The sequence below is a fragment of the Ranitomeya imitator genome, chromosome 2 (assembly GCF_032444005.1).
Source record: "Ranitomeya imitator isolate aRanImi1 chromosome 2, aRanImi1.pri, whole genome shotgun sequence".
NCBI lineage: Eukaryota > Metazoa > Chordata > Amphibia > Anura > Dendrobatidae > Ranitomeya > Ranitomeya imitator.
This window is the reverse complement of record NC_091283.1, coordinates 362,562,617-362,580,548: the sequence shown is the minus strand read 5'-3', so window position 1 is coordinate 362,580,548 and position 17,932 is coordinate 362,562,617. Positions and strand designations below refer to the sequence as shown.

The 17,932-nt window shown below is 46.1% G+C and overlaps 1 protein-coding gene across 1 annotated transcript in view; it reads left to right on the top strand.

Annotated features, from left to right (window-relative positions):
- Positions 1–17,932, top strand: part of LOC138663858 (zinc finger protein 665-like) — an 84,564-nt gene that overhangs the window by 25,969 nt on the left and 40,663 nt on the right. The window contains exons 6-9 of the mRNA XM_069750213.1: positions 16,655–16,804; positions 16,934–17,113; positions 17,197–17,320; positions 17,400–17,497. Of these exons, the coding sequence (XP_069606314.1) occupies positions 16,655–16,804; positions 16,934–17,113; positions 17,197–17,320; positions 17,400–17,497 (552 nt within the window). The remainder of the gene's footprint in view (positions 1–16,654; positions 16,805–16,933; positions 17,114–17,196; positions 17,321–17,399; positions 17,498–17,932) is intronic.

Sequence of the window (17,932 nt, the reverse complement as noted above, 5' to 3'; positions counted from 1 at the left end):
GGTGGATTCTTCGCCTATGGATAACATATAGGTATATAAAGAAGAGATGAGTCCCTGAGGCCCTTGTGATTTGAGAATTCCTATTAATGGTAAAGTTGAAATAGTTCTACCTGCACCCGTATGCCGTACATATGATTGGAAAGCAGATCTTAATTGTAAATAACGGAAAAATTGAGATCTCGGTATATTGTGAGTATTTTGTAATTGTTCAAAAGAAACAAAAATTCCTTGGCTATGTATATCACTCACTGTGAGGACACCATACGATATCCAAAATTCAGTAGATGGATGGCCTAATAATCCCGGGAAATAGCTATTGTTCCACAATGGCATTTCGGCTGCTATATCAACAGATTTTGTAACTTTTTTAATTTGCCTCCATATCGAACGGGCCAATCGGAGCAAAGGAAGCAAACGAGGGACAGTAATTTTCTCCATTTCCAAAAAGCCCAGCGGGCAATCAATCTGAGCTGAATGTAATACATGGCTTTCAGAGTTGGGAAGAGACTCCCCGGGCATCCATTTATTTATCATTTTTGCCTGCCCAGCAAGGTAGTACAGATAGAAGTCCGGCAAGGCAGCCCCACCCCCCTGTTTGGGTCTCTGTAGAATGGATAATTTAAGTCTAGGCCTAGCTTTCCCCCATATGAAGGATGTGGTAAGGGAATTCAGGGTTGCAAAGAAAGATTTAGGTATTAAAACGGCACTATGTTGAAGACAATAGCTCAATTTTGGGAGTAATATCATTTTGATCAGGTTAATACGACCAGCCACAGATAGCGGGAGCTTGTCCCAGGTAGCAAATTTAGATTTAACCACGTCCAATAGTGGATATATATTGAGATGCAAATCTTGGTGACTGCATTGAGACATATGTATTCCAAGGTATTTAAAATTGGAGACAATGGGCAGCAGCGAGAGGGTTTCAAGGCATGGCATTGGGGTATGGGAGAGAGGCATCAAAGCAGATTTATCCCAATTTATATATAGACCAGAAAATGTACTAAATTTATCAATCATCGTTATTACTTTTGGCAATGTATCTTCTGTCTGGTCCATAAACACCACCATATCGTCTGCATAAAGACCAATAATGTCCACCCGGTCAGCAATATGTATCCCTTTAATGTCTACAGAGGACCTCATCCGTATTGCCAGGGCTTCTATAGCCAAGGCAAATAGAGCTGGGGAGAGAGGGCATCCCTGACGAGTTCCCCTATGTAAGGAAAATGGTGCAGATACAGAACCGTTTACCACCATACGTGCCCCAGGTTTCGCATATAGTGTACCTATCCCTCTTAGAAATTTATTCCCAAACCCATATTTCCGTAAGCATGCAGTTAAAAAGGACCACTCAAGGGAGTCAAAAGCCTTAGCTGCATCCAACGAAGCTAATGCCCACTTATTGTCTGGCTCTAATGAACTATATTGAATGACCGATTGCACTCTTCTAATATTAATAGAGGTATTTTTCCCGGGCATAAAGCCAGTTTGATCTGGGTGTATGAGATCTAGTATGATCGCATTCAATCTAGTAGCCAGAATTTTAGTGAAAATTTTGTAGTCCACATTCACTAAAGAAATTGGTCTATATGATCCACAATCCAGAGGATCCTTCCCCTCCTTCCTAAGCACAATAATATTAGCATCATAAAACGATTCGGGTACCGATTCTCCCTCCCATATTCCCCTTAGTACCTTCAGCAATATAGGTGCTAATTTATCACGATATTTTCTATAAAATTCAATGGGAAATCCATCAGGTCCCGGGGCTTTCCCGGTGGCCATATCTGCTATAGCATGTTCTACCTCTTCCAGAGTAAATTCAGCCTCCATAAGAGCTCGTTGGGATGGACTCAGCGAGGGGAATGTTATATCCGATAGATAATCCAGGCATTCATCGACATCTAAACCACTCTTAGACTTATACAACGAAGTATAATAATCATAAAAGCCCTGAAGTATTCCATCAGTAGAGGACACCAATGAGCCATCGGACACCCGGATCTGCAATATTGTGTTGGAGGTGCTATGCTGGCGCACCAAGAAGGCCAGGAGTGTGCTGGCTTGATTCCCTAGCTCAAAGTAGGACTGACGAGTAAAAAATAATTTGCGCTTTGACTTAGCATCTGTATGTTGGGTATACAATCTCTGGGAAGTAAGCCACTCAATTCTATTACTGCTGGACTGATTAGCTATATAAGTGGCCTCTGAGTCTTTTAATCTTTGCTCTATCTCCTCGTCCTCCCTCGCCGTCACTCTCTTAATATAGGAAATGGTAGAAGACAAGCATCCCCTCAAGTATGCCTTCAGGGTATCCCAGAATAGACCAAGGTTTTGGATTTCCGAATGTGTCAGCACAAAGCTATTCAACTGATCAACCGTCCTATCACTAGAGTCTATCAATTTTAACCAAAAGGGATTTAATTTCCAGGACCTATTGCTATTATCGGATTGCCCATATTTAAGTTTAAGAATGATCGGGCTATGATCTGAGATCCCCCGGTTACCATGTTCGATGCTATCCACCCATAGCGCCAAGCCACCCGACCCAAATATATAGTCTATTCGAGACAAAGACTGCCTAGTAGACGAGTGGCAGGTGTACCCCTTAACTTCTGGATGGTTTATTCTCCATAAATCTAGCCACCCACTCCCTTCCATAAATAGTGCTAATTGTGAGGGGTGCTGAGGCACAACTTCCCCTGAGTCCACATCGTCCAATCTCAATCTATCCATGGACTGATTCATTATTAAATTAAAGTCTCCCATACAAATAACATTGGCTTCCGGATATTTTAAGGAGAAGCCCAGAGCCATACGTAGGATTGACATGTTAGCGGGAGGGGGGTTATAGATACACAACAACACATACTCTCGTGAGTTAATAAATGCATGCACAAAGACGAAACGACCCTCCGGATCACGTCTCGCCTCTTTAGCCTCCCATCTGACCTCCTTGTGTATCAGCAGAGAGACCCCTCTTGAATAGCTAGTGTGGAATGCGTGTAGGGACCACTGTACCCATGGCTTTTGTATACATCGAACCGTGTCTCTTGTCAGATGTGTCTCTATCAGAGCTACGACTTGAGGGTGATATCTTTTAATCTGCGAAAACACCTTAATTTTCTTTCGAGGAGTTTTTATACCTCGTATGTTCCAGGTCATACATATAAGTTCAGCCCCCATATTTACTCTTAAAGGGAGCATTGATATATATCATTATCATTCGGGTGCAGTCTAACGGCACCGCACCGAGCAAAGAATTAGCATTAGAGGCAGCCATGCTTAATAAACATCCAAAACTAGTATATAAAACCAAACTAAACAAAACTTGAACAGTAGGGGAGCATATTTCCATACTCCCACAGTCAAATTGAATAGGGGATACCCTCACTGGACTCAGTGTCCGGTATTGTTGATATTTTCCGCATCCAGACAGAAAGCTCTATCTATGTTGCCATTAATCAGGGAGCTCAGGTTAGGGGTCTTCCGCATTCGACCCCCCGCGAGACCGCAACCACTCAGTCGCCTCCGCTGGATCCGTGAAGAATAAGGAGGAGCCCTTATAAACGATGCGAAGCCGGGCCGGATAAAGCATGGAGTAAACGATGTTCTTATCTCTAAGTTGTTTCTTGATATCCATAAATCGTGCTCGCTGCTTTTGAAGTTCCATAGAAAAATCTGGAAAAATCGATATGGTAGCATTATCGAATTTGATGAGGCCCTTCTGCCGTGCTAAGCGGAGGATGATATCTCTGTCTCTACAATTAAGGAGACGCGCCAGGAAAGGCCGCGGCGGGGCTCCAGGAGGAAGAGGCCTGGTCGGGACCCTATGGGCCCTTTCCACCGCGAATGTCGAGGAGAATCCATCTCCCAGTGATGACTTGAGCCATTCCTCCAGAAACTGTTCAGGCTGCTGACCCTCCGACCGCTCCGGGAGACCTATAATTCGGATATTATTGCGGCGCAGTCTATTTTCCAAGTCGTCTGCCTTTTGCTTCCAGGCATTTACGGATCCGGCAGCTTTGGTCAGTTTAGCCTCCATAGGGGCGATAGTGTCTTCAATATGAGACACCCTCGTTTCAACCTCCGTGATGCGCCCTCTCATAGTTTGCATGTCATGACGCAGGCGTCCCACCTCAGTATGCACATCTTCTATTTTCTCCGTAAGCGGATATTCTTTTTAGATCTTCGTGTCTTGTACTTCCCTGGTGGCGAAGGTGGGCAACTGTTGTCATGTTGTCTGAGTATATTTTTAAGTGGGAATTTTGTACAAGAGTTACCGCCGCTTTGAGAACTTCTTCTACTGCTTTTAGCTCTTTGAAATTCGAGGATTGTTGTGCTATTTCGGCTGACCAGAATCCCTGGAATATGTGCTGGTCTACCGTAGCTCCCCAACCTTTTCCACTGGCATCTACTGTTATGGTCACTGCTGGTACCTGCAACCAGGGAACTCCTCTCATTAAGTTCTCTTTTTGTAGCCACCATGTTAATGAGGACTTTACATGCGGTGGAATCCGGATCTTTTTGTCTAGAGAACCTGGGGATCCGTCCGAGCTTGACAGAATATGTGTCTGAAGTATCCTGGTGTGGGCTTGAGCCCATGCCACCATCTGGATGCAAGATGTCATGGTACCTAGAACCGACATGGCCCATCTTAGAGATACTCTCTTCTTGTCCCGCAATGTTCTTATCCTTGATGTAAGCAGGGACCGTTTTTGTTCGGGCAAGAAAGATGTTTGTCTGTGGGAGTCTGGTAAGACCCCTAAAAAGATCTTCGTTGTGGACGGAACCATATCCGATTTTTTTGGGGTTTATCACCCAACCCAGGGATGACAGGATCTGGACTGTTGTTTGAAGATGTTCCTGTAGAATTGGAACCGTGGGAGCCACTACCAAGAGGTCGTCGAGGTATGGGATTATACATATCCGCCAACTTCTGATGTACGCCATCACCTCGGACATGACCTTTGTAAAGATCCTTGGAGCTGATGATAGTCCGAATGGGAGGACATTGAACTGGAAGTGGTCTATAACTTCTCCTCTGGTGACTGCAAACCTTAGAAATTTCCGATAGGTTGGATGGACTGGGACGTGATAATATGCGTCCTGTAAGTCGATGGTTGCCATGACAAAGTCTTGCCCTATTAAGGGTACTGTCGATCTGACGGACTCCATTCTGAATCTTCTGTAGGTTACATATTGATTCAGCGGTTTCAGATTGATTATCATCCGATGGGTTCCGTTTGGTTTCCTTATCAGAAATAGGCTGGAATAATGGCCCTTGTTTCTTTCGTCTTTTGGGACTGTGGAGATCACATTGTTGATTATGAGATCTTCTATCCCAGTTATCAGGGTGGACTGTAGCTTCGGTGTTGATAACGTTGTAGTTTTCATTCTTTTTTGGGGATATGATGTAAACTCTATTTTCATCCCCTCTTTGACCAATCTTAAGGTCCACTGATCCACACTGATCTCTTGCCAGACTGGGAGGAAGTTCGAAATCCGACCCCCCACTATGACGGCGTCATTGCTTTCTCTGGTTTTGGGGTTGTGAAAGAAAAAGATTCCTGTCCTTCCCTCCTTTCGGATAGCTCCAGCGACCTGTTTTACCCTTTCCTCTGTATTGAGGAGTATGCTCCTGCTGAGCGTGGAAGGGTCTTTTCCTAGGGTTTCTAGGTTCTGGTAAGGTCTTTTTCTTGTCTGAACCCTTCTCCAAAAGGTCATCCAAGGCTGGTCCAAACATATACTTTCCTTTAAAAGGAATAGAACACAGCCTCATCTTGGAAGTCATATCCCCAGACCAGGATCTTAGCCAGAGTGCACGCCTTACCGAGTTTGACAGTGCGGATGATCTCGCCGTCACTCTCACGGATTCTGCGGAAGCATCTGCTAAAAAGCCTGTTGCTTTCTGGAAGATAGGCAAGGAGGCTAGAATATCTTCTCTCGGGGTACCTGAGGACAAGTGCTCCTCTAGCTGCCCCAGCCAGCGATGCATCGATCTAGCCACGCAGGTGGATACTGAATTGATGTTCAGTAAAGACGCTGACGTTTCCCACGACTTCCTTAGTAGTCCGTCCATCTTACGTTCCAGAGGGTCTCTCAGTTGGGAGGCATCCTCGAATGGTAGCGTGGTCTTTTTGGCTACTCTGGCAATCTGGACGTCCACTTTTGGAACTTCAGACCAGCATGACGCTGTCTCGGCATCCACAGGAAATCTGTCTTTAATTTCTGCTGGAGTAGTCAGCTTCTTTTCTAGGGATTCCCACTCGTCCAGAACTAAATCCCGGATGTTTTGGTGACTAGGAAACACCTGACGCTTCCTAGAACGAAGTCCTCCAAACATCTCTTCTTGCACTGACTGGGCCGTCTTCTCTTCCTCAACCTCCATAGTTTTCCTTACAGCCGTAAGGAGTTCTTCTATATCAGATGAAGAGAAGTAGTATCTCTCTTGCTGGACAGTTTCAGAGTCCAGGGATAATTCACCCTCCTCTGGGGGTTCGTCCGACGTCTCTCCTTGAGAGTCCTCCTGCTCTTCCTCCTGTGGATTAAGTTTCCTTTTCCCTTCCCCCATGATGGCACACCTGAGAGAGGATCCGCCCAGCCAGGACAGGAACCCCTACTGAAAATAAAAGGGCGGTACCTCTCGGTCGCTTCAGTTGGGTTTCCTGTCCTGACAGGGACCCTCGTGCTGAACACGGCGGTGATTCCACTTACCCAGGTCCCGTCCCGGCGTGGAAGAAACAGGCAGCGCCTGTGCGTCGGGTTCGGGAGTCTGGATGCGCCGTCCGCAGGTCCCCCGGGTCTCTGCGTCCGAGCGGGCGTTGTTGCAGCATGGTCGGATATCCTGGGTCCTTCCGTGGCTGCCACGCCGCCCTCCTCCCTCTGCCGGCATCCAGGTGCGGTGGCCGCTTCCGGGTCGCCCGTCTGACGTCACGCGCAAGGCACGCTGGGAATGGGCGTGCCCGTGTGACGTCGGGGGCGGGCGCCGGATCCAAGATGGCGGCGCCCATGAAGAAACGCCGGCAGGTGGAATAAGGTCTCCGGCGGCGCGGCAGAGGAGGGGAGGGGCCACTATTGGGCACCGGAGGAGGCGGGGAGTGCAGTGGTCCCCCATAAAAGGGTGCCTGACCACAGAAGACGCGCTCATGTCCATAAACTTCAATATGGAAGTAGGACAACAGGAGCAGCAGCAGCAGCCGCCGCCATCACAGCAGCAGCAGCAGCGCAAGGAGCTCTCATCAGATGCTTTGCCGAGCCACCAGCACAGGAGCAGTCGCTCAAGTGGTAGAAGTGGCAGCCGTCCTGTTCGGCAAGATTCTTCAGCGTCCAGGAAGGACACTACACGTGCATCTGTCCAGCCTCCAAAATCGGTACCCTTGACTGTCGGCGGTGGTGAGTGATCTACGTGAATGTCGACCTTATGGTAACAGGGTCCATTTTTTCTGTTTGATCACTAGGGGTCGAGGAAATCTAGCGGCAAAACAAAGAACCGTGAATGTGCCCTTTGTAAAGTTCCGCTTGCAGTTCAGTGGCAGAAAGACCTCTGCGCTGACTGCATTAATAGAACTATTCAGGAAGAGACCCCTAATTTTGCCTCTAGCCTTAAAACCATAATTCAGGCAGAGATAAGACTCCCTAAAACTGGCCCTCAAAAAAGCGGGGAGGAAAAGCCGTAAGGTGCCTACGGATTCGGAGGCCTCTCAGAAATCATTCCAGTCTCCCTCTACCTCTTCCGCCTCTATCCAGTCCTCAGATTCCTCCTCAGATAGTGATACGGGGGGGCGTCCATGTTTCCCGACTGAGGATGTAGAAAAATTAGTTAAAGCGGTCAGGACTGCTATGGGTCTTAAAGAGGAAAAGACGCCTAGATCAATTGAGGATGTCATGTTTAGCGGTCTAGAAGAGAAAAGAAAACGAACATTTCCGGTCAATGCAAAAATCAAAGCATTGATCGAAAAAGAATGGAAGAAACCCGAAAAAATGGGTACCCTACCTTCTTCATCAAAAAGGAGATATCCCTTTGAAGAAAAAGATTCTGAATCCTGGGAAAAAATCCCTAAGATTGACGGTGCGGTAGCCAAATCTTTGAAAAAGTCATCCCTGCCGTTGGAAGATTCAGGGGTCCTAAAAGATCCACTAGACAAGAAAGCGGATGGCTTCTTGAAACACATCTGGGAAGCCGCGGCAGGGGGCTTGAAACCAGCTATAGCTGGAACGTGTACAGCTCGCGCCCTTATGGTCTGGTTACAGCAAATTGAAGACCAGCTAAGAAATAAAGTTCCTAGGAATGATATTCTGGCAAACATATCCCTAGTTCAAGGGGCAGCAGCCTTCTTGGCAGATTCTTCCGTGGATTCTGCGAAATTAACGGCTAGGGCAGCTGGCCTGTCCAACGCGGCCAGGAGGGCCTTATGGCTTAAAGGGTGTCCGGGAGATTTGCCATCAAAACATAAGCTTTGCTCCATCCCATGTGACGGTCAACTCCTCTTTGGGAAGAAGTTAGAAGAGATATTGGAACAGGCAGGAGACAAAAAGAAAGCCTTTCCAACCTTCCCTAAAGATCCTAAAAAAACCTTTTTTTCGGAGGAGATTTAACAGAGGCCGACCTCCGGGAGATAGGAGAAATTGGGATTTCAAAGATAAAAGGAGAACGGGCTATATGTTCAAAGGGCCCTCTACCTCAGCAAAAAAGTCCCCCCAATGACATTACATCAGAGGTTGGAGGAAGACTCTCCCTCTTCTATCCAGCCTGGATAAACATCGCCCCGAGCACCTGGGTTCTGAATATTATAAAAGACGGCCTAAAAATAAAATTTATCCGTCCACCCAGTCACAATTTTATAATGACTCCTCGGAGGAAAGTCCAGCAGGAACAGTTAGTTCTAGAAACAGAAGTCCTTGGTCTAATTCAAAAAAATGTTTTGCAAGAAGTCCCGGTTCAGGAAGTAGGAAGGGGGTTTTACTCCCCCCTCTTTCTGATACAAAAACCCGATGGCTCTTGGAGAACCATAATCAACCTAAGAAAACTCAACCACTCGATAGACAACCACTCCTTCAAGATGGAGTCCATCAATACAACTACAAAGCTTCTGTTCCCTCACTGCTTCATGGCAGTAATAGACTTGAAGGACGCATATTATCATGTTCCAATACATCGCGGATACTGGAGATACTTGAGAGTGGCACTCTACATACAAGACCAAGTGAAACATTACCAATATACAGCCCTTCCATTCGGCCTATCCACAGCTCCCAGGGTTTTTACCAAGGTGATGGCAGAGGTAATGTCATACCTCCGTTCCCGAAATGTCGTCATCGTCCCATACTTAGACGATTTTCTGGTGATAGGGAAGACAGAGGCCGATTGCTCCCATCAGATAACGGTTGTGATAGCAACTCTAATAGAGCTGGGTTGGATGATAAATGTTCCCAAATCGAAGTTGGTCCCAGTGAAGATACAGTCCTTCCTAGGTTTAATACTAGATTCAGAACGTCAACTCTGCCTCCTTCCGGAGAACAAAGTAGCCAAAATAATCAACTTGACCACTGCAGCAATACACCAACCCGAGATGACCCTGAGAAAAGCAATGTCCCTACTAGGCTCGTTAACATCTTGCATTCCGGCTGTAGGGTGGGCACAATTCCACCTGAGACAACTACAGTGGGAAGTTCTGTCAGCTCAAAGACTTTTAAAAGGGCGTTTGGAAGGAAATCTATGTCTTCATCAGGATGTAAGAGATTCCTTAGTTTGGTGGACCATAAAGGAACATCTCACTATGGGAGTCCAGTGGCAGAAACCGGTCGAAGACGTCATCACGACCGATGCAAGCGGGTCAGGTTGGGGAGCTCACTTGAGATCCCATTCAGTTCAAGGAACTTGGTCCTCCCAAGAAAGGAGCTCTGGCTCAAACGTGAAAGAACTATGGGCAGTAGAAAAATCCTTGAAACATTTTTTTCCCCTACTCCAGGGGCGCCATGCTCGAATTATGACGGACAATCGAACAGTAGTGGCCTACATCAATCACCAGGGGGGGACGAGGTCTTGGAACCATATGAAGGTGTCAAACTTACTATTCCATTGGGCAGAAAAACACCTATCTTCCCTAACAGCACTACACATAAGAGGTGTAGAAAACTCACGAGCAGATTTTCTGAGTCGCAGAATTCTGAGACAAGGGGAATGGTCCCTGAATCTCGGGGTATTCCAACAAATAATACAGACCTGGGGTACACCAGAGATAGACTTATTTGCTACCTCACACAACAAGAAAGTGAAAAAATTCTGCTCACTGAACCCAAAGGAACATCCTTTCGCGGTAGATGCTCTACTAATACCGTGGAAATTCTCTCTGGCTTACGCATTTCCCCCGATAGTGTTGATTCCAGCAGTAGTCCGGAAAATCAGGGAAGACCGAGCGAAAATAATACTCATAGCTCCATTCTGGCCAAGAAGACCTTGGTTCTCCCTTCTAAGGCAGATGTCGTTAACAGACCCATGGATTCTGCCAGATGTACCGGACCTGTTAACCCAGGGACCAGTGACCCACTCTCAGGTGAAGGGCTTCCATCTGGCAGCCTGGAATTTGAGAGGGCACTACTAAGTCGCCAAGGATTCTCTCCGGGCTTAATCTCCACCTTGTTAAAAAGCAGAAAGCCTATAACATCCAGAATCTACGGTAGGACCTGGAAGAAATTTTTAAACTTCTTGGGTGAACCGTTAGGGGATGTAGCTCCAGTGGGTCCCATCCTAGAATTTCTACAAACAGGTTTGCAATTAGGATTAGCAACTAGCACCCTTAAGGTACAAGTTTCAGCCTTAGGGGCCCTATATAATTGCAACCTAGCATCTAATAGGTGGGTTTCACGATTTATAAAATCCTGTGGCAGGTCTAGACCGGTTATTATCCCCAAAATTCCCCCTTGGGATCTAAATCTAGTATTGGAGGCTTTAACCAAAAATCCTTTTGAGCCCTTGCAGGACATATCACCTAAATTACTCACCCTGAAAACAGTCCTACTAGTAGCCCTAACATCGGCCCGTAGGGTAGGTGATTTACAAGCTCTATCGATATGCCCTCCTTACACTCAGATTCTTGATGACAGGATAATCCTAAGACCAGATCCAGCGTATCTCCCCAAAGTAGTCCAAAAATTTCATAGGAGTCAGGAGATTACGTTACCTTCATTCTGTAGTAATCCTAAAAATCCGGGGGAACAAAGGTTCCATATGTTAGATGTGAGGAGATCCATGTTACAATACATGACCATGACTAGTCAGTGGAGGAAAGATCAAACCCTATTTGTAGCCTTTCAGGGTAATAAAAAGGGATGTGGGGTAGCTAAAAGTACCATTGCTAGATGGATCAGGGAGGCCATTAGTCTATCCTATTCTGCAAGTGGCACTCCGGTTCCTGACGGCATCAAGGCTCACTCCACCAGAGCTATGGCTACCTCCTGGGCAGAGAAGGCTGAGGTATCAATTGACCAAATTTGCAAGGCCGCTACCTGGTCCTCACCCTCGACTTTTTTCAAACACTACCAGCTAGACCTTTCCTCCTCTGCTGACCTAACCTTTGGTAGAAGGGTGCTTCAAGCGGTGGTCCCTCCCAAAGGTTTTTTCTTTCTACAAAAGTCTCTCAGGTGTGCCGTCATGGGGGAAGGGAAAACACCAAGGTTACTTACGGGTAGCCGGTTTTTCCGGAGCCCATGACGGCACCCATATATTCCCCCCCTTTTATTACCTTTTCGGTGTGCACTATTGTTTTTGGGTGCTTTTAGTTATTATAATGTGGTGTTGGATTGCCATGTGTACTAACCAGGGGGGCCTCTCATGCTCTGAAAACCAACTGAAGCGACCGAGAGGTACCGCCCTTTTATTTTCAGTAGGGGTTCCTGTCCTGGCTGGGCGGATCCTCTCTCAGGTGTGCCGTCATGGGCTCCGGAAAAACCGGCTACCCGTAAGTAACCTTGGTGTTTTCTTAGCCTCAGGAGGGGCACTAGGAGATGGTGTAGGCTGGGAAAGAGTGGCCAGAGATGTTTTAATCTCCTGCTGGATTAAGGTTTTAATCTCTTCTATCAGGGATGGCTGTTCCTCTCTGATTATTTTGTCTGTGCATTCTTTGCACAATGATTTCTTGTATGAAGAGGACAGCTTCTTCATACAAACTGCGCATTTGCGGGTAGTTTTTGTTTTGCTTCCTGATGTGGGTTCCTTGTCCCCCTAAAAAGGAAGGGAAGAAGGAATCATAAGACTACAACCCACATCAGGGAGTGGACACCCTGGGCCAGATTACTTACTGGGGCCGGGATGGTGCTGGGATCTGCAAGAGCAGAGCGCGAGGCAGACGTCTCCATGATTTTCACCACACTGTGGTCTTACCTGAGACGTCTTCTTGTCCGGGGCTCTTAAATAGGCGACCGGACACAGCACCTGTCCTCCTGTGAGAGGACCTCCTCCTCCAATGTCAGGATGTGGGGGGAGAAAGACCGCCGATATCCACGCTAACTGACATGCGTTCCAGCGTGGAACGCAAAGGAGCCTCCTGAGTACTGAAGCCGGCCGGCGTCTGACGTCACTTCCTGCCGCCGGCTTCAGACCGGAAGCCCTCATCGCGCGCACAGCGCTGGAGGAGGAGAGGGGCTGGAGAGCTCAGGGATGCCTCCAGCCGAAGAATGCCGCCCAGACCTTGCCTTGTCGGTGCGGACTGGTGGCGGAAGTCCCGAGTCCTGGAGAGACGGGAGCAGCGCTCGGGGAAGAGAGGTAAGTCTGCTCCCCAGCTGCCGGGCATAGAATCTGTTTCTCCCTGGTGACCGCTGCCGGCACAGCACACCTGGGATGACCTCTTCATCCCTAGTAGGGACAGGAAAAAACACTGAGGGGAGGATGAGGGAGGGGTTATTTAACCTCTTGTCATTTCCTGTCCCTATTAGGAAAGGGGTAACATCCTCCAAGGTGTGCTGTCGTGGGGGGTTACTAGAGAAAAAGACGTTAGATTATACTTACCCAGGTGCGGTCCCGCTGCTGGTCAGGTCGGATGGGTGTCTCTGGTCTGCTGCGGCGCCTCCCATCTTCATTACAAGACGTCCTCTTCTGATCTTCAGCCACGGCTCCGGCGCAGGCGTACTTTGCTCTGCCCTTTTGAGGGCAAAGTACTGCAGTGCGCAGGCCCCGGGCCTCTGACCTTTCCTGCGCACTGCAGTACTATCCTCTGCCCTCAAAGGGCAGAGCAAAGTACGCCTGCGCCGGAGCCGTGGCTGAAGATCAGAAGAGGACGTCTTGTAATGAAGATGGGAGGCGCCGCAGCGGACCAGAGACACCCATCCGACCTGACCAGCAGCGGGACCGCCCCTGGGTAAGTATAATCTAACGTCTTTTTCTCCTTTTTCAGGTAACATTGGGGGCTTATCTACAGCATTACAGAATGCTGCAGATAAGCCCCTGATGCCGGTGGGCTTACCTCACCCGCGATTTTCGGGGTGACAGGTTCCCTTTAAGAGCTATAAAAAGCTGTTCGTGCAAATAATGATAATGGTACACTGTCCTTCACAACAAGCTCGATGAGCTGTCTTTTAAACACCTCTTCTGTCATTATTACAGTAACTTTGTCACTTACAAAATATCTTGTAACTGATGTTTGAGACGCTCTTTCCTCCTCCTTTGCCTGGTGGGAAGTGCTGATCTCTGGTTTCTTGGTGCTGCTGTTTTTTTTCAATCACAGCTTTGTAAACTTCTGGGTGGCAGCATTGTAAATGTCTTCTTAGGTTGGAAGCTCTTGAAGGAAAATTTTTATCACTGCCTGATTTTGGCATCACAGCATTTGTTTTCATCTGGGTCACTTATACACTGACGCACAAAATGTTTTTTATCTTGAGTCCCTGTGAAAGCTCAAATAAAGCTGACTTCATAAGATGCTTCTTAGACATTTTGAAATTATGTAAATTTGCTCTCAAAATATAGCCCTGTAAAAGAAATCAGGCTGGGTTCACTTTGCGTTAACAGCAGCCTGTTCAATACATGCGTTAATGGGCTGCTGTTAACTTAAGTGCCGATATGTCATCGCGCTAGCGCAGATAGAGCATCTGCTAGCTCTATCTGTGCTAGCAGTGACGGACCCGAAAACACTGCAGCCCGCGTCCCAGGGTCCGTCACTCAATGACGGCACATCGCTAGCGCACGCCCATTGTGGGTGTGCACTAGCGATGCGTCCGACATAGGACGTTATGCCGCGGTGTAACGTAGTCCATCTAACAGATGCCTATAACGCAATGTGAACCCAGCCTAAGGTATATTGTAATTCTTGCAAGAACAGGTAATCGGGCACTGTATAATTTAGCATATAAATAAAACAACCATTGCATAAATCAATAGGACAGATGATCAGAATAAAGTTTTTAAAATATGTTAAATAGCTTTATGCTGAACTTTCAATGTCAGGCTTGTCTCGGGGTACAGCTCACTAAATCCTTCACATCATATGTCTTCACAGTCTATGAAGAGGGGAGGAGGGAGGGAGCATGTTTGTGCCGAATCATATTGCAGAACACACACAAATATATATTTTCTCATCGATCCTGTTACTATTTCTGAATTTGAGATGTTAGAAAACAGTGTTTCCCCTTATATTCTATGTAAAGTGTATATAAGTCATCAGGGCAGCTAATTACTCCAAACATGAGCTAAGAGGAAAAAGAAACTAAAACATCAAGAATACATAGACAACATATACTATTGATTTATGCACAGTTTATTGAAAGTTTAGATATGCTTTAAGAAGTACTTGCCTTAATCCTGCTTTCCTGTTCACTCCAAAATTTCTGAGATAAATGCAGGCATTTCTTCCCTGTGTGTTAATTTTTCCCCTTATCTGTAGAGGAGGAGCCTCACTACTTATCATAAACATAAACTGCAGCAAAGATTCATCTCAGCTAAAAGTCTAGACCTTAGATCAGGAATAAGACAGACAATTGTAGGACAGTTCATAACTTTCCCAAATTCTTATGAAAAAAATATTCCCCACAAACTGCATTGAACTACTGTACCCAATTTATTATATATTTTAGGAGTCGGTCCATTTTATACCGACTCCGACTTCACCAAAATGGGCTCAAACTCCGTCTCCACAGCCCTGACTGAAACTGCCATGGATTGTTTGTTATTAAGTAAAGTTACAATGTTAAAGCGGAATACGTTGTCTGTTCCTGAGTGTGTGATATCGTCCGGAGACAGGACTATGGGATCTGCAAACGCAAATGTGAGTTTTGTGCAATACTCCCACACCACACGTCAGAAGGGACATTGTTTTCTTTGCGGGATGCCAGGGTGTGGGAACACAACAGCCACTCGCCATGACTACCACCCTGGCTACCTCACCAAACCACAGAAATATAATATCAAGTCTTTGCACCAGCATTTTGTGCATACAATTACCCATCCTCCTCTCACCTGAGACCTATAATATCTCCTCCAGAAATCTCATTGTCTGATCCAGGAGAGACGACATGAATTGTAGATCTTTCCTAATTTTCTGCTCCTCAACCAGAATGTTCAATCCGTAAGATGTTTGTGTATTTAACCCGTTTATCTTTGTGCTGTTCTTGCTTTGTGTGTAAATCATTATATCATTAGAATTTTTAGGGCATTTTTTTATTTTTTTTTTAGCGTTAAGCTTTATTTTTTTCATGTCAAATCTAAAATTTCATAAGCTTGCTCCTACCTATCAGGTGGTTCTAAAAGTTAGCTGTGCATGGGTATTAGGGTGTCATTCAGGGCAGGTGTCTGTGGCCTACCAAAATGGCCTGTGGTGGCTGCAAGAAGTGTGGTGTGGATGTGTGAGCTGGCTGAGGTGTGCACCACTTTATTGGTTGATACATAGGGAGATGGCTACTCTTAGTAAGCATCTGTGCACACCTGTTTTCTGTTTGGAAGTGATGGTCAGTCTTTTGATATTTGTATACTTCGGCTCTTTGACTGAGCACTCCTCCTCTCAGCCTCAGGCCTTTTTAATTACAGCAGGATCCTACTGTCCCATATAAATGTAGGCTTCAGCCTAAGAGAGGCTTCACATTAGGTAGTTTCCCAGCAATAGGAATTGCTTTGTCGTGGCTGCTGGTACACATTAATTGGCCAATTTATGCATGTAGTATTCTCATTTTTCCAATTTTCTAGAGCAAATTTCATATTTCCATGCTCTAGCGCTACTTTATTTGTTGGTTGTCTAAAAGTTAGCTGTGCATGTGTATTGGGGTGTATCAAAATAGGGAGCGGTGGCTACGAGAAGTGAGGAAGTGTGGTGTGGATGTGTGAGCTGGCTGAGGGGTGCGCTTAGCTCATTGTCAGAGTATTGCAATAGTTGAATGGACAACGAGTGTGAGAAGTGGAGTCTTAAATTCACAGGGATGGGCGCTCATCTTCGCAAGCTTCACCATTCATCTTCCAAGGTGTTCCTTCAGTTCATTTGGTATGTGCTTATTAGCTGAGTTTGGTCTCTGAGCCATTACCATTGAACATGTTACATCCCTGCATTTGCATATGTATGGTAGAGGTATTTGCACATGCACGCTATTATAGAAATACAGTCAGCTGATATTAGTTATAGGATGTATCCCTGACACCTATGATATTACATCGGCTCATCTTCTTCCCATTCAGGTTCCTACAGTATTAGATCCTCTAAGCGGAGATTTTCTGTATAAGAGAATTTTCCTGATTGACCCATCAAGAATGGCTAGTGACAGGGACAAGATGGTGGAGGGGATATTACAACTTACCCTAGAGATTCTCTTCCGGCTTACTGGAGAGGTGAGAGATTCTGATGACGTCACATTACATCATTCTTATCTATGGGAATAACAGATGGACAGAAGTGGAAAGGTGAGGACTCTGGAAATGTCTGTAGTGAGATTTATTAATGTGTCTCTCCATAACCAGGATTACACAGTAGCGAAAAAGACCTCTAGTGAGCGCTGTCAGGCCCCTGTGTCTGAGGGATGGGGAAGACCACTGAGCCCAATCACAAGACCTCCACCTCACACCCTGATACATGAGGACATCAATGACCAGAAGATCCTAGAACTCACCTACAAGATGATTGAGCTGCTGAAAGGAGAGGTGACACTGCTGGGAATGCTGGGACATTATACAGTAATGCTATGAAGTGATCAGGGGGTTGACGGTATCGTTTTATGGATCAGGTTCCTATAAGGTGTCAGGATGTCTCCATCTATTTCTCCATGGAGGAGTGGGAGTATTTGGAAGGACACAAAGATCTGTACAAGGACGTCATGATGGAGGTTCCCCAGCCCCTCATATCACCAGGTAATAGGACTAAATACACAAGACCTAGCATTATCTGTATGTAAAGAATTAATTCAGTCCTTGTTTGTGTTTCCATAAGTTCTATCTATTAAGAGTGCAACACCAGAGAGATGTCCCCGTCCTCTTCTTCCACAGGACTGTAAACAAGAAAATCTCAATGTTCCTCAGGATCATCAGGTAGGTGGAGAGAAGGTGTCATGAGATCTCCCCTATGATGTGTAGATGGCTGTGAAGGTCTTGTGCTCCGTCTTTTTTATCCAACAGTATTACCGTATATACTCGAGTATAAGCCGACCAGAGTATAAGCCGACCCCCCCTAATTTTGCCACAAAAAACTGGGAAAACTTATTGACTCGAGTATAAGCCTAGGGTAGGAAATGCAGCAGCTACCGGTGAATTTCAAAAGTAAAAATAGATGCACCATACCGTTCATTTTTGCCCCATAAGATGCTCCATATAAAGCTGTGCCACATATAATGCTCCATACATTTCATTATTGCCCCATAGATGCTCCATATAAAACTGTGCCACATATAATACTCCATACTGTTCATTATTGCCCCATAAGATGCTCCATATAAAGCTGTGCCATATAGAATGCTCTGCACCGTT